Source organism: Merops nubicus, unplaced genomic scaffold (genome assembly GCF_000691845.1).
Source record: "Merops nubicus isolate BGI_N331 unplaced genomic scaffold, ASM69184v1 scaffold40074, whole genome shotgun sequence".
Lineage (NCBI taxonomy): Eukaryota > Metazoa > Chordata > Aves > Coraciiformes > Meropidae > Merops > Merops nubicus.
In genome coordinates this window covers 4,677-20,505 of record NW_008605634.1, presented here as the reverse complement: position 1 = coordinate 20,505, position 15,829 = coordinate 4,677, and the positions used below count along the sequence as shown (strand labels likewise).

General features: G+C 42.9%; 1 protein-coding gene across 1 annotated transcript in view; it reads left to right on the top strand.

The window, feature by feature from the left end:
- Window positions 1-2,130: 2,130 nt before the first annotated feature.
- MFSD10 (major facilitator superfamily domain containing 10) overlaps window positions 2,131-15,829 on the top strand; it is a gene marked incomplete at its 3' end in the record, with an annotated part of 18,057 nt that continues 4,358 nt past the window's right edge. Inside the window, exons 1-7 of the mRNA XM_008939382.1 lie at window positions 2,131-2,314; window positions 3,448-3,544; window positions 6,854-6,957; window positions 7,898-8,056; window positions 9,817-10,005; window positions 14,402-14,510; window positions 15,719-15,824. Coding sequence (XP_008937630.1) covers window positions 2,144-2,314; window positions 3,448-3,544; window positions 6,854-6,957; window positions 7,898-8,056; window positions 9,817-10,005; window positions 14,402-14,510; window positions 15,719-15,824 — 935 coding nt within the window. The remainder of the gene's footprint in view (window positions 2,315-3,447; window positions 3,545-6,853; window positions 6,958-7,897; window positions 8,057-9,816; window positions 10,006-14,401; window positions 14,511-15,718; window positions 15,825-15,829) is intronic.

The following is a 15,829-nucleotide window of genomic DNA, read 5'->3' as shown; positions in this document are numbered from 1 at the left end:
GCTGACAAATCTTTACGTTAGAGCAGGTCCAGCTTTGCTGCTGATCCCTTCCTGAGAGGGAAGATGAGACACGGCAAGACGGGGAGTCCTGAGTGTCAGGGATGTGAATGTCCAGAGAAACAACTTCCCCAAACGGAAAATCCTCCCCCGCTTCAAACATACCTCACAGAAATCAAATGTCACAGTAGAGGCGGAGTGTTTTGTTTTTGCTGGTGGGATGCCAGGGCCTATAAAATGCTTGGTAGTTTCCTGCCTAGCAAAGAACACGGAGAGGTTTGAACAACAAAACCGGTGGAGCACAAAGGCAGAAACGTGTCGTACCTTGGGATATTGCCTAAGGGAAATTGCAACCACGTAGCCGAAAGTGGAGCTGCCTGAAAGGTCAGTGCTCTGGCATTGATAGGTTCAAGCTGCACGCAAGCCCCAATGGCTGTGAGTGTGAGGTGTAAAGGATGTCACCCCGTGTCAATAACCTTGGACTAAAGCTCAGTTTGGTCATACATTTCAGTGGATGAATAAGCAAATTTTGAGGAAAAACATGATATTTGTGACAATGAACCCATCTCTCAACTGTTGTCTGGATTGACCTAGGGCCAGGGAGGATTTGACTAAAGGAATGGTTGTTTTGGCTTGAAGTGCTCTTGCATCGTTTGAGTAAACAGATAATCTAAATATTTGCAGTGATGGTGACTTACTATTTTAAGTAAAAGGATCCTGAACATAACCAAACATTTATTCACTAGCAGATTTAAGAGCGTTGTGCTAAGAGCTTAATAGCAGGTGGCCACCTTCCATGCTACCTCATGGCATTTGAAATTTACTAATGCTTCAATGCTAGTAAATTGAATCCACAAGTAAAAAAATGCCAATAATATTTATTCCTAAACATAACAGTCTTCAATTAGTGAAATGTGATGTTAAATGCACAAGTGCTTTGTGTATGTAATGCATTATGTCTTGCCTGGAATATAATTTGTATTAAGAATTGTGGTTTCAGTCCTGCCTTGTAAAAGTCAATGGGTACTTCAGTATTGATTGCTTTGTTGGATTAAATTCTGTCTCCTTTTTTATTCTGCTAGTGCAACAGAAGTTCAGGGATTTTTGCAGTAGATGGGACTGCAGATTTAATTGTTTTATGACCAAGATACACTGTAATGGTTTACAAATCTGAAGTTTACAGTTTCATGGTTTGTGTATTGCTCCTTGGTTTTTGTATCTGTTGAAACTGAGATTTTTTCAGGATATGGACTGACTTCTTTATTTGTTAAATACTGAATGGGAAATGCCCTGCATCCTTGTTTAGGTTACTCCTTTTTGGAGTATTATCAAAGAAAGTTGGTATTTCTGGCAAACCAAAATACTGCGTTGATCATTTGATGCCTCAGCTTGTACAGCTTATCAGTGGCTATCATCCAAAGAAAGAAAAAACATTGTCAGGTTTCAAAATTTTGTTGTTTCTTGAGTTGTTCTTGCTCTCTGTGATTTATCTTGAAGACATCATTCTTGCAACAGTTAGGAAGTCCACCTTTTGAGGTTTTTTTTTAACTGTTACTGCTTTAGTCATTTCTAGTATAAACTGAAAGCATAAATAATCTGCTAGTTGTTTGAATGTGGATATCCAAAACAAGAATGCCCTCTCTTAGACAGGTGGTGGAGGCCCCATCCCTGGGGACATTCAAGATGAGGCTGGATGAAGCTCTGAGTAGCTTGATCTAGTTTGAGATGTCCCTGCTTATTGCAGGGGGGTTCGGCTCGATGACCTTTGGAGGTCCCTTCCAGCCCAGACATTCTATGATCTGTTTTACTGTAATGCTGAGTTGAAACGTTTTGAAAAGTTATATTAGCACTGCTCACACATTAACAAAAATGATCCTTAGTTCTTTGCTTTATTTGAGATGCTTCTGTAATAGTTCTCCTATTGCCCTCGTGGGCTGTTCTTGATTTGAGCAAGCTTGGTGCTGAGCTAGTAACCAAGACAAGAGACTTGAGGTTCCTGTTCCCTTGAAAACCAGGTAGTATAGCCATAGCTTATATTTATTTTTGTGAAAGTGAGAACAAATCAGCAAGATACTTCTATGAAAATCCTGCAAAATGCTTGACTGGATATAAATGCAACTTTTTTAGAAGCGGAGCACCTGGGAACATGGCACTGCGAGAGGGAGAAAGCAGCAGCAGGTCCATCAGCAGCAAGCAAGAACAGAACAGTAGTCGTGTTATTACAATTGTCTTCCTGGCACTCTTCATCGACTTGTTGGGATTCGCTCTCATCCTGCCACTGTTTCCTTCCATCCTTGATTATTACAGCCAGACTGAGGTAAGACACAAAGAAGGCCAGCCTGCTGAAAATTTTAGGTATGAGATCTTTAGGGTAAAGGATAGAAGAAAAGTCCCTTGCTTGGGGAAAACCAAGTAGCTGTAGGCAGAATAATAATATCCAGCACATTTAAATGGTGCATTTGTTTGTTTGTGAACCTGCATGAGACTTTTGCTTTTTCATGAAAATGAGGGATTTGTTTTGGTGAAAATTTGAGCGTGTCTTAGTGGGTAATCCTTGTAATTACCAATGCATTTGTGACTTATGCTGATGTCACTGGTGAGACAGAGTAAATGACAATCCATAATGGAACTGCACACTGGGGTTTATCTGAGAACCAAAATAAGAGCTTTTACCCCACTTGACTCTTTCATGCACTCACTTGCTCCCAGCCCCAGCATCACCTTCATTAGGTCTCAACTGCCTTTCTTGGCAGGGAGCTGGCTGCTGGTCTGAAAACACAGGGTAGAAACACAGGGTGTAGGTTCCCTGCTGTGCAGTTACCATTCTCGGGTGTTACTGGACAAGATGAAGATGTTCTCAGAGGAGAATTACTTTTACAGCCCACACCTCTTTCTCATAACCCCTTTCCTACCCTTCTCCAGCTGCAGCTGTAAGGTTTTTCTTTCTTACACCCCTATTTCTAACCCTGGCCATGGGCTCTGATCTCCAGGATCTTCCACAAGTCCTCTTCCTCTTCTTCCCAGGAACCATTTTTTTTCGCACCATTTTCTGGACCTACAAGCCACTGGTTTTCACAGTCTTAAATAGTGCATGTGCAGAGAGATCAAGTGTGTCTCATGTTGCTTTATTAATTGAAGGATTCAAGACATGCCACTTTTTTTTTGTTCATGTTTTAGCAAGCAGCAGGCCTGATGCTTCAAAAAAGTTCAAATTCAGACATTCCCCCACCCAAACACATACACCAAATTATCTGCCGCCCATTAGTATTCACAGTCTAAGCTATTTTTAGCCTATGACAACTGATCAATGAGGAGATTTTCCCTGGAGGAAGGAGGAGGAAAGGGATCATCTAACACTGTCTCTAGTTTACTAAGCTCTGATACTGTCTTTGAAAATGGAACAGAGAAAATTGTCTTCCTGCTTCTATTTCCCAGCTGTCTGTTTTGCAGGATGGATTCTATTTGTCATTGCAACGTGGTGTGGACTGGTTTGCAGTGATGGTTGGGATGCCTCTGGAGAGGAAATACAACAGCGTCTTGTTTGGAGGTATGAAAATGAATCAAACAAGCTAACAGACACACACACAAAAAGAATGCATACAGCGCCTGGGCTGAACGAGGAGGAGCAGAGCCAGTAGACTGAGGAAAGCAATTGTCTGTCTTTCCTCGGTGCTTGCTAGGCCACATCTAGAGCATTGCACCCAGTGTTGACCCATAGTACACAAAAGGCATCCAGGAACTGCAGTGAGTTCAGCAGAGGGCCAGGAAGACAGAGGGTCTGAGGAGCGTGGGCTTTTGTGGCCTGGAGCTGTCAGCACCCTTCCAGTACTGATGGGGAGGTTGTTGAGAAGAATATGAGGCATTTCACTGTGGTGTGTGGTGGGAGAAGGAGAAGCAAGAGGCATTAGTAGAGGCAAGGGGGTTCAGGCTGGAAATAAGGAGGAACTTCTTCACAGTGAGGATGGCAAGTGGAACAGGTTGCTTGGAGGGGTTTTGTGATCTCCATCCTCAGAAGCTGTCAAACCCTAAGTGGATGAAACCCTGAGCAATCTGGTCTGACCTCATAGCTGAGCCTATGAGCAGGCAGTTGGAGTAGGTGACTCCCAGAGGTCCCTTTTAACCTGAATTATCCTATGATCTTGCCCATTTTGTTCTACAGATTGGTATTGAAATACAGGCCTGCCATTCCTTACTGTCAGATTGCCAGCTGAGGGTCAGGAGCCCACTGTGCCAGAGCCTGCACAGTCACAGAAATTGCTCTCCTTTAACAATTGATCCACATGTGACTGGAGATCAATCAGTAGGAAACAGGGAATTAGAAGCTTGTGAGTTCAACTCTCACCTCCCCGCTGGGCAGCTATAGTGCAGCACTGCTTCTAAATCTCATTAGTCCTATTAAAGTCAGGAGAGCTGCCAACTTGCAGGGTCCAGAAGCACTTGTTGTCACTAGGACACTCTGGCATGGGTGAGCTTCACTGGGAGTAGTGCAGGAAATCCAGCAGCATATGTCATGTTACACATGAGAGGTTCTTTTGGGTCCTTGTGACCTGGAGAGTTGTGAGGAAACTGGGATTTCAGAGTATGAAGATGTGAGGGTGTCAGATTTAATTTTGATGGGAAATGTCTAGATCCTCTGCTTTTAGTGAGCTGAGACCTACCCCAGGACAAGCAAAAGGCTTTTAAGCTAAAAAAGCCCCAACCCAGAACTATTAGAATATAGTGTGAATGTATTGTTATTATTTAAAGTAGGGTTTTTAGGTTTAACAGACATTTGAAAGTTTATAAATAATTTTCTTCTTTCCCACAGTGTCCTTGCAGGCATGTTGTTGTTTCTCTGCTCATTTTCAGTCAGTTTACTGGCTTTGAATGGTAGGAAACAATTTGCTTTAATTCCCTCAGAAACTGCTTTCTGTCTTCTCTCAGGCCTGACTTCTTGCCTCCTCCTTGTTCCTTCTCTGTCTTTCAGACTCAGGTTAAACAAGGGGCTGGGAGCTCGCCGTTGTCTTGCACTTGTTGCCTTTCCTTTCCTTGCTGTGCCCTATACTCTTGGAAGTGATGTATCCCTTGCCCTGGTTCACTTGCTTCAAGGAGAAATCTCCCTGCTCCTTGCAGAGGAGGAAAACTGACAATTTTGCCCTTAGAAGAAAATTAGCATCTAACTGGGAATGTGCAAATAAAATAGACAGTTTGCCTCGGAAAGGAAGCTGGTGTCCCTTGCTGGTTTCTTTCTAGGAGAAAAGTGTTGAGAGAGGATGACTTCAAAGCATTATTGACAGCAATGTTCACTAATTACCTGGCAGCCACAGGTATCTGTCACATTTGACTCCCATCTCTCCTGCTGTTTTTGATGACAGCTTTTCTTAATGAGCCATCTAATTTGCTAAACCGACTGAAAATAAGGTTTTTTTCTTCTTTTTCGGATTAGTTTTCTGCCAGATGGAGTTGAATTAGCTCACTGGAGAGCTGACCGAGGCTACCAAAGCAGGGGAAGATGAGCAAGCTCTCTCAGTTGTAGTCTGCTCCCACCTCAGTCCATTTTGTCTGGTTGCGCCTTAAATGGTTATTGTGGAAGCTGTGTCTGGCCCTGTCTGTTGGGTGAACCTTGGACCTACACTGCAGGTGTCTTACCTCCTGAACAGACCTGCATCAGTCTTTTTTTCTACTCCTTTTTCTGCCCCTGTCTCCTCTTGACCCTGACTGGACTCCCTGGATGTACCTGATGTATAACACTTGTCTGGCACTGTTAGTGGACCCTGCTGATGACTCCTTGCTCTGCCAACCCATGCAGATCCTGTGGAACTGCACTCTGTTTGGCAAGGGCACTGCCAGTACCATAGTCACTCAACTCCTGGCTTGCTCTGCCTCGTGGAACAGCCCTGGTCTTGCTGCTCCCTGGCTAAGTGTTTGGCATGTCTAGATGTTTTTACAGTGCTAGAAATATAAAGAAGAAAACTTGTCTCTGGTTAACATACACTGCCAGTGTACCCAATCCTTTTTTTTTTTACAGTTTTTTGAGCTATCACAAGCAGCTCTTCTCCCCAAGGTGTTCAGTATCAATATTTTGCCTCCCTCAGAGCTGATGGGAGCGGAACTTCTGGTCTCTCTGCCTTTTAAAGTGTTGATAGCTGAATGATCTGAGGCATATAACCTAGTTTTTCCTTTAAAGAAAACCTGTGACAGCAAGGCTTTTATTTTGCCTGCTTATCGGGAGTGTAGTGCAAATTAATAAGTGTGTGAAGCTAGAAATGGCAAGAGAAAAGAGGAATTAAAGATCACAGGAGATGGAGGCAGATTTCAAAAGACTCTTGGAGCCTGTTGGAATTACTCCTACCTCTTAGGGTGCCTCACTAACAGCAGTGCTTATGTCCTCCTTTCCATGATAAGAAGGAAAGAAAAGCTAATTAAGTGTGACAAAATCAGATTCAAACAATCAAAAAAAATCTTAAAAGAACTGTGACTATTAAAGACTGCATTATCTTGGGTTTAAAAACAGAAAAGGGATGTAGTCAGCTGGGGAAGCATTGGAGAATCAGCATTCCACTATAACCAGTGAGTTTCAAACCCCTTCTCACCAGTGAAATAGCCAGTGAATGATCCGGTTTATTCCTGTTGCCCTGACCTGTGTATCTAGCCTGTCTATACTTGTCACCTGGGTTAAGTAACAATCCAAGATTGGTGTTTTGAGGGTGGCTTAGTTTCAGAGATAAAGCTGTTCTTTGTAGCTTTTGTTTTACATTCAGTTGTGTGCTTTTAAAGGACATAATGGAACCATAGGTCTGGAACAGGTGGTTGTCTTTGTATTTAAGATGAAAGCAACAAGTGTAATGATATATGTCTTTATATTCATTATTTTTAGGTCTGATTGGCTCAATCTTCTCCATCCTACAGTTTTTCTCCTCTCCCCTTACTGGTGCTGTGTCAGACTGCTTGGGCAGAAGGCCTGTCATCCTGATGACAGTGGTATGTGTCTCATCCTGACTGGGGTCACGCCATCTCAATAGGCAGCTGAAGACACTGTGGTCTTGTGGTTAGCCCAGAGGGTTGGGAAACTGAACGTTCTAAGTCTGCTGGTTGTTTACTGCTTCTTGCCAAGTCACTCGGCCATGCTTCCAAATGTGGGCACTTATGCAGAGCTTCCCAGATCCAGAATTGCAACAAAATACCTGTTTCTGGGCTTTTCCAGAATCCCTTTCCCATGTACAGGAATATGACTTCACATGCTTTTTTACAAATGTTAAACTTAATCCCTGTATAGTTCTGCAAGTGACTAATGAGGACTGATTACTTCATGACCTATTTCACAGAGCCTGGGTATTGTTGGCTGGGTGCTATGTAGCAGTGGAAGATACATTCCTTGTGAACAGGAATGTTCTCCAAAACATTTCCTCTGTTGCTGGTGTGGGGTTCTAATTACAGAAACAGTGCAGAGCGAGTGCATATGTACCTGGAGGAACTTGGCAGCAAATGATATACAATCTCCCTGTCCTGTAGGCTCATGGAGAGTGAATTTAATAAATACGTGTTTATGAACAATTATTAAATTTAAAGGCTAGAACTCTGAATTCTTCTTATTTTGAAATCAGAATTCCCTTGAAGTTGGAAACAAGTGGAATGTGATGTACAAAAGTGGTTTTGTGCCCAGCACTGGTTTAGCTCCCTCTGAATTTTTTTTGCTTTTCTAATTTTATTAGTAATCTCACAGTTGTATGAAGTTTGTATGGATTTGTGTCTACTTCTTTTATATCACTGTCCAGGACACAGTGCAGTATCAGCATATTCAAACATTTCTGTTACAGTGGTTTGGGAGCAGTTGTTGAAAACAAGCCAAAAAAATGTTTAGCTAGGAAATATTATATCAGCTTTGCTCTGCTTTATAAAGAACTCTTTCTTGCTTCTGCAGATGGGTTTGATAACATCCTACACACTATGGGCTGCCTCTAGGACTTTTGGTGTCTTTCTCCTGTCCAGGATCATAGGTGGAATAAGCAAAGGGAATGTCAGCCTCTCCACAGCTATAATTGCAGACTTGCACTCTCCAAAAGCACGGAGCAAAGGCATGGTGAGTTACACATCTGGGGTGTAGGTTTGTGTTTGCTGGGTAACTTTTGGCTGATTTCAGCCACTCTGAATGTCTTCCTCAGGTGTGCAGTCATTGATTAAGTGAGGACATGACTTTATATACTGCCTCACTTCCGAAAAGAATCCAGATCATTTTTCTGGAGAGCTCTCAGACTTTACTTGTCAATGACTTTCACCTAAAAGTGAAAGGCAGGTGCCCTAGAGGTGGAAAAACTATCTTTCTAAATGTTACAACTGCTACTCCTGCTGGTAACTGTAATCCTCGTTATAATAGCTGAGAAATTGAAAGGTCTTACTGCCCATTTTTCATAGCTGGGAGTCAGTTACAGGACAACCCTATTTTCTCACCTTCCTGAACTGTGGCAGCGCAGCAGCACAGCACAGTGTGCCTCCTGACTTCCTTGGGTGCTGCACTAGCTTCAGGATCCGAGCTCAGTGGGTAAAGGATGTGGCATTTGGCTGAGCAGCAATATGAACAGCTGCCCTGTCTTCTTTCAGAAGGCTAGTGGACCAGATGGTAGCACCCTGCAGGCTGAACTTTGCCTGTGAATTACCACTTAGATTTTTATCTTTTAAAAAACCCAAGGGCCCAAACTTCTCTTAACAGATTGCTCTAAGCCAGGATGCAGGACAGCTGCCTCTTACAGGGGGAAAGCTTTAATTCCACAGTGATAGCTGATTAATTTTCCAAGCAATTTATTTTAGCTCTGGTGAGCCAAAATATATTTTTTTTATTTACAGGGAGGGATAGCCATACAGTACTAATAAATAAAATGGGTCAGGGCCTATTTTTAGGGCCTCAGAACAAGTCACTTAGTACAGCATGGCTCATATCCATGTGGTTTATACTCTCTTCCAAAGCAGAGTAGGGACATTCATTCTGCTTTCTGGGGAGAGGATGGCATCTGACTGATGCTGTTCCCAAACTCTGGTGGGCCATTGCTGGGAGAGTGCTGGCAGGGCAGGCTGAAACAACACTGAAGACTGAGAGGTGACACCTGAATGTGCCCTGGCCTTGTTTGGCTTAGATAAAGTTAAATAGACTCAGGAAAACAGGAGGATCACATCCTGGGATGACACATTCTGGCCCTACATATTGGGCCACTGTTCTATTATTAAACAATCTCACTGAGCTGATAACTCCAATCAGTGCTCTTTTAGGCTCCTTTCAAGTGTGTACAGATTCTACCTCTTCTCCTATGTGCTGGTTTCATAGGGAGTTAGTAAATCCTCTTTAGTAGCTGCACTAAATTCAGGTTGCTCCGGGAAGCCTCTCAGCCTGTTTGCTCTGTTAGACATAAATTCCTGAATAGAGAAATTGGCACAGCATTTTAGGAGCTATGGACATCATTATGAATTCCTATCATGGTGCTGTCCTCCCTTCTCCAGTTTTACACTGCGAAAGTTTAAAGTTCTGTGGCTGAGGGATCTGCTGGCTGAGCAGTCCCAGAGGTGAGGATCATTATTTCCCTTCCCAACTTCCTTTCACTGATAGCCATGTTGCAGTTTGTTCCTACCACTTTCCTGACTGCACAGAAAACAAAAAGAGTTATTTGGAAGGAACAGGTTTTTCCCACTTAATGCTCTTTTCTGTGCACTCCCTGCGCCCTCATGGTGGTTGGGTTCTGTACCTGTATTTCATTAAGGCAAATGCCATAACCTCCAGAATGTTCTAGAAGTGAGCTACCTGAACGAAGTGGTGTCTGAAGCCGCGCGCCCGTGTTGGTTGTGTCGCCGCAGGCAATGATCGGTGTTGCTTTCTCCCTTGGCTTCACCCTGGGCCCCGTGATGGGAGCTTACCTCGCCCTGGAGCCAGAGAGAGGAGAAGTCTTCTACCGCCGCTCCGCGCTGTTAGCGCTCGCCTTTGCCCTGGCTGATCTAATTTTCATCTTCTGCCTGCTTCCAGAGACGCTTCCCAAGGAAAAACGGGTAAATGGATTGTCAGTCTGAAGATCTGTTTCTTGCAAAAGCAGGATTTGAGAACTGTTGAAATACTGGAAACAATGAAGAAGAGGCTTGACCAGTGTCTCAGGAATTTAGCTCATTCCTGGGACTGGGATTCAGTACTGTTAGCTAGGCTGGTGTCCAAGTAGTTGTGTGATGATCCCGTCTCCTAGCACAGTGTAATGTGAGAAATTCTTTAGAGGTGGCATGACTGTTCCCTTGCTGGGTTTGGTGTGTTAGGTTTAAATTTCTCAAAACCTAAGGGGAGCATGGGAGGGAGAGGGTAAATTTTAAACTAAGCTCACAACGACACTCTGGGGAGGAATTTGAGTTAAACGTGAATGTGTAAGAGGCTGGATTTTCTTTCATTTAGCCACAACATGTAAGAAATTTTCTTAACTATTATCGTTTCTTTGCTCAATTATTTTGATCACTGAATTAGCAAGTGACTCATCTCGGAGCTGTGCTGTCTTCCACAGGTACAAAATACCTACGTGTGCTAAAACTCAGTGACTGAGTTTTTGGGGCCAAAAAATGTATGACTGTTACGTTAATATTGTGTGATCGGACACTGTCCAAGACATACCTGATTAAAACTCTCTTGGAGCACTGCGCTTTGTAGTGCGGGAGAGACAGTGCAGCCCCAGGTATCGTGGTGCAGCACTGGATTTGAGGCTTTCAGCTGGATGGGATCTTTCCTGTAACCCCATGTTTCTCAGCAGCACTCAGCTGCCGGAGTGAGCTTGGTCTCTGCATAGCCAGACCCATTGGACACTGAGAATTGGTCAGGAAGCTTTTGTCTGCAGTGGTTCTGGTGGGGCAGAATGTCAGACCTTCCCTGAGTGTTACCCAGCAGGTTGTCCCCCCTGTGAAACCAGCTGTGCACATTATCTTCCCAAGCACTACAGCTATGGTGTTTTGTCGTGTTTTGTTTTTTTTTTTTTTTTTTAACAGCTCTTCCATGTGTCATCTGTTCCCCTTTCCTGTTTGGCTGTTTCTAAACATTCTGGCACAAATCCTGTTGGTTAGAGCGGCACACTGTGAGGTGATGGCAACAGTGACATAGAGAAGTGCTGTTGAGTCACTCTGCACTGCAGAGCAAATCTGTATTTCAGAAACAGTTCCACCTTTGCTGCAGAGGTATAAATGGCTTCAGCACTTACTAGGACTGTATGATGACTGGACACCTCCCTCCACCTTTTGTTATCCTATTGAGAGTTCTTGTGATAAGCTAGCCTGTGTTAGCCAAAACAGCTGAAGTTTGATAAGAAAGTGAATGCTCTGTCCCTGCTTTTGGGGCTCTGTATCTGTGCAGCAGTGGGTATTACATACAGCGGATTAATAGGTGCCTCTCAGGGTCATGCAAAACATTCCTGCCAGTCACACAAAGTACACAAGGGTTGTGGTTGCTGATGAGATAGAGGTTTGCCTGGTTGGACCTTCTTGTGGTTGGTATCAGTGGTAGTGTTTTTGTGCTGTCTCCTTTCGGCCTGCATCTGAGCCCCATGTGCTTTGTGTGTTCTAGGGTATTGGTAATTTCACTTGTTAGGCTAGTTAGCTGTGATTTTGGTTGATTCCTCCCAGTTTCTGAGTGGGAGGAGAGCAGTTGCTTGACCTCTGCGTGAGGGAGGAAAGGCAGGTATGTTGGCTGCCTTTCTGGAGCTTGGCTGGGCTGAGCTGGAGCAGGTGCTCCCAGAGTTGGAAGGAAAAAGCTGTAAAAAGAGGGGAAATTAGAATGATAGCCAGTAGGAGGATGTGCCAGTGGGATCAGACATCTGTTTCCTTGAAATATGCTGTGTTCTCATGAGATTGTTGTTTCTCTATCAGTACTCCGTTCACATGGAAGAGATCAAGTATTTCACATTCATTCATGTTGGAATTAACTTGTAGAAAGGGTAAGATGATGGGGAAGAGAGGGGAACAAGGTTGAGTGTTTATCCAAAGAGAACGAATTTTCACCATTCTTCTTTCCCTTCTTGTCAACTGTTCCACAAGTTAATCAGGTAAAGAGTGACCAGAGCACTGTACGTCTCTGCTGTTGGAGACACTGTTCTCTTATGTGAGGTGGCCAAAAAGCTCCTGCTGTGACCCGCTTAGGAGAAAGGAGGAATAGAAAGGTCTCTAGAGGAATCTGTCTCCCTTAAGAGCTTTTGAGTTAGTTTTTAGCTAAGTTAGTCATGGGCAAGGCTGTCTAGCTGGGGAGAGGGTCTTACAGTTTTTTTTCTGGTGTCCACTAGAAGCTTAGGAAAAAACACTTTGCTCTGTGCACACTAAACAGTGTCTGATTTGAAGGGCAAGGCTGCAGCTTGCACAACCCAGGCTGCATTCCCGAGTCGGACCGACTGTGCCTTCAAGACATTTTACTCATTCCCTTTGTGTTAGAGAAAAAAAGAATAAACAAAGACACTGTGAAAAATGTCTACCATTCAGCGTGACTTTTGGGCTGATCATGAAATAAAATCAAGCCATTTTTGAGTAATAAATCATAAGCATAGAAATTAAATACAGGTCAGATGTTGCAGATTTCAAACCTGTGAAGACTCTAAACTCCATGCAGCTGGTGACATTGACAGAAATTGGCAGCCTATGCTTTGTAATTTGGGGTGGTGAAATACCTTTCAGCTGTTTTAGGACAGGGTTTTCATTACTGATCAGTGCATCAAATAACTTCCAGGGCAATGATAAGAGAAATTAACAGAAACTTACATGCACAAACACATAGTACAAAAAAAATCTAACACATATATATGTATTTCATAAAACACTTAAGGTTTTAAACATAAATAAAGCATATCCTCCAGACTGCACTAAAATCAGCCTTGTAGTATGAAGCAACTTGGCACCCTGACATGGATAATAATTCAAAACAGGTACTAACTACAGGGTTTTTATTACTGGCAAACATACTTGGAGAGAGTTGCTTCTCTGTGCTGTAGTGCAGACACCATCATGCCAACAAATGCAGGAACTGAGGATTGCTACAAGCCAGCTTCAGGAAATCCTCTTAAAGACCTTTTAAAAGCATGAGGAAACTTCTTCTTGGGAGTGTCTGTTTACTCTGCAATACTTGCAGTGGAAGGGGAAATAAATATTCCATTTTTTTTTCCTATGTGGAACAGCAACTTTATTGCTTTATAGAAAATCAACCTGGTACGTTGGACTGGTTGCTGTTCTGAGAGTAATGGGCCCCAGAGCTCTGTTGTTGGATACTTGGAAGCCCCGACTATCAAAACAAGACAGGGGTCACGTTAATACCCTAGTGAAGGTTGATTTGTTTACAGCTTTATTAAATCCAGTCCGTATAAGTCATCAGGTCATGCTCCAAGGTTAAGTTCCACTGATAATTTGATCTCTAATCTCTGCTCTTGAGAGGGTAATAGCCCCTCCCTCCCTATCTGGGAAGAGAAGGAAGCTCATCAGATAAAGTCTGTTCAGTGCTTTGAAGATGTGAAACAGTAAGTGTGATTATTCAGGGTTCTTGAGTCTGTGCTATCTCTTCCTGTGACTGTCATGTAAAGTGACAGTCTGAATTTTTCTACTTTAAGAGGAGGTGTTACTTAAGAATTTAGATAATATTTCTTCTTCAGTATTTTCTGTATTTTTCAATACCTTAGACTAAAAAATAAACAAATTTAAAAATTTAAAATCTCTATAGATGAAAGAATAAGCATCTCCTAAGTGCGTGTTGGTAAGGAGCAGGGACGGTGCTACTAGGTGTGAAGTTAGGTTGAGATGTAGATGGAGCAGAAGGACCAGGAGTGCTACAAAATAAATTTTCCTCATTAAAAAGCCACAAAATGTGGCTGGGCAGAGTGTCTCCAGAAATCTCACTAAAGTATCTCCAGAGAATCTCTTGAAAAATTATATTTTCCTTTTCTTCCCCAGGAGGTGTCACCGGCTGGCTAAAAGAGCCACCAGTACCCAAATGAACTGTGGTTTGATGTACTACATATACTGTTCTTGGATCTGTAGCACACAAACAAATGCCCAGCTTCCCACAGGCTTGCAGGCAGGTGTGCCATTATTTTCCCTGTAAATGTTCATTGTGCATGAGGGTTTGTGCAAAAGGTGAACCAAATAAAGCCACCCTCAAGGCTGTGGAGAATGACCCTCTTCTACTTTTTGAGAACCCAGAGGAGAACTTTTTCTCTCTTCAGAGAAAGCTGCTGTCAGTGCTCCACCTTCTAGTTCCAGTGCCAGAGCCAGTTCCATGTTCAGAAAGTCTGGGCTGTTACTGGAGGTCCAGTCAAACGCCAGTGCCAGTTGCCTTGTTTCATCTCAGACAACTTGTGTAGGTGTAGAAACACATTTGACTGTTATAGTCAGTTCTTTGCAGTAATTAGTTACATCAAGTTTTTAAATAAATCTCTCTTCTGATCAGGTCTCTTCTGTGACATCTGGATTTCAGGCAGCAATTGACTTGCTCAGTCCTTTGGCTTTATTTCAGTTCTCTGCAGTCACCCGAGGAAAGGAATCCCCTTCAGCAGAGAGTAAGTGTTAGCTGGCTTTTTGTATTAACAGTGTTTATCTTTTTGTATGTGGCAGTGGCTTTTAAAGTGGTTTGCTCAAACCATTTCAGAAGCAGCATTATGTTCCATCATTTAAAACCCACCTTTCTAACTTAGGAACAGAGAGTTGCAAATTTCCTTGGACACTGGTCCTCTTATTCCCAAAGAAGGTTTTAGAGATTAGTGTTTTGAAGATTTCTGACTTGCTACATGCTTTTTCTTCAGACAATAGCTGTAGCATGGGGCAGACTGCAGTAAGCAAAGTGATTTAAAAAGATAGATCAAGGCATGACTAAGGGAGATGTGAGTTTGCTAATTCAAACTGCAAACCAGAAAACTTCAGACTGGAATTCTATTTCTCAATTCAGGACTTGGAGATATGTAGGGTTTGAGCTGGCCTTTTCTCTGTGTGAAGTTATTTAAATTGTAGAAAATAAATCAAGTGTTTGCCAGGTACATCAACTTTTCGTTCAGTCGTCCTTAATATTTGCCATTACTGTTGCCTGCTTACTATTTTTTTGGAGAAAACGTGTTAAACTCTGCACTGGCAGAACAATCAGTAAACTAGTCTGCCCCAGGCCATTTATAGCTTAGAAAAAAGGTTACTGTACTTTAGCCAATATCATCCCGAGAGCGACACCCAGGTGTAAGGTGGGATACAGGTATCGATTAAAACAAATGTAAATAAATAACTAAATAGATACCTCTGTAGGTGGGGTGTGAGTGTGAGGCAGAGGAGCTGGACAGGGTGAGTGAGACCAGAGTGACCCAGGGAGAGATCAGCGTTTTTTTGTCTCTCTTATCATAGAGTTATAGAATGTCTGGGCTGGAAGGGACCCCAGAGGTCATCTAGTCCAATCCCCCTGCCATAAGCAGGGACATCTCCAACTAGATCAAGCTACTCAGAGTTTCATCTAGGCTGATCTTGATTGTCTCCAGGAATGGGGCCTCCACCTCTCTTCCCTATTAAGAGGGGAGATAGTGGGCAGAAGTCATTATGTGGCATGTCTTGTATGGATATTTAAAATCAGCATCTGAGGTGAGAACTTTTCCATGTACAGTTGACAAATGTTGCTCTGCTATTCTTGTTAGTTTCTCAAGCTATGCTTGAAAAAACCCATCATGTTTCTCTCTCTTTTTTTTTTTTTTTTTTTCTCCGTGGTTTATGTTTGTTTGTTTTGCTTGTTTAGATTTTCAGAATCTAAAAATCTTGGGCCTGGTTTATTTCCTGTACCTTTTCCTGTTTTCCGGCTTGGAGTATACACTGAGTTTTCTCACTCACCAGAGATTCCAGTTCAGCA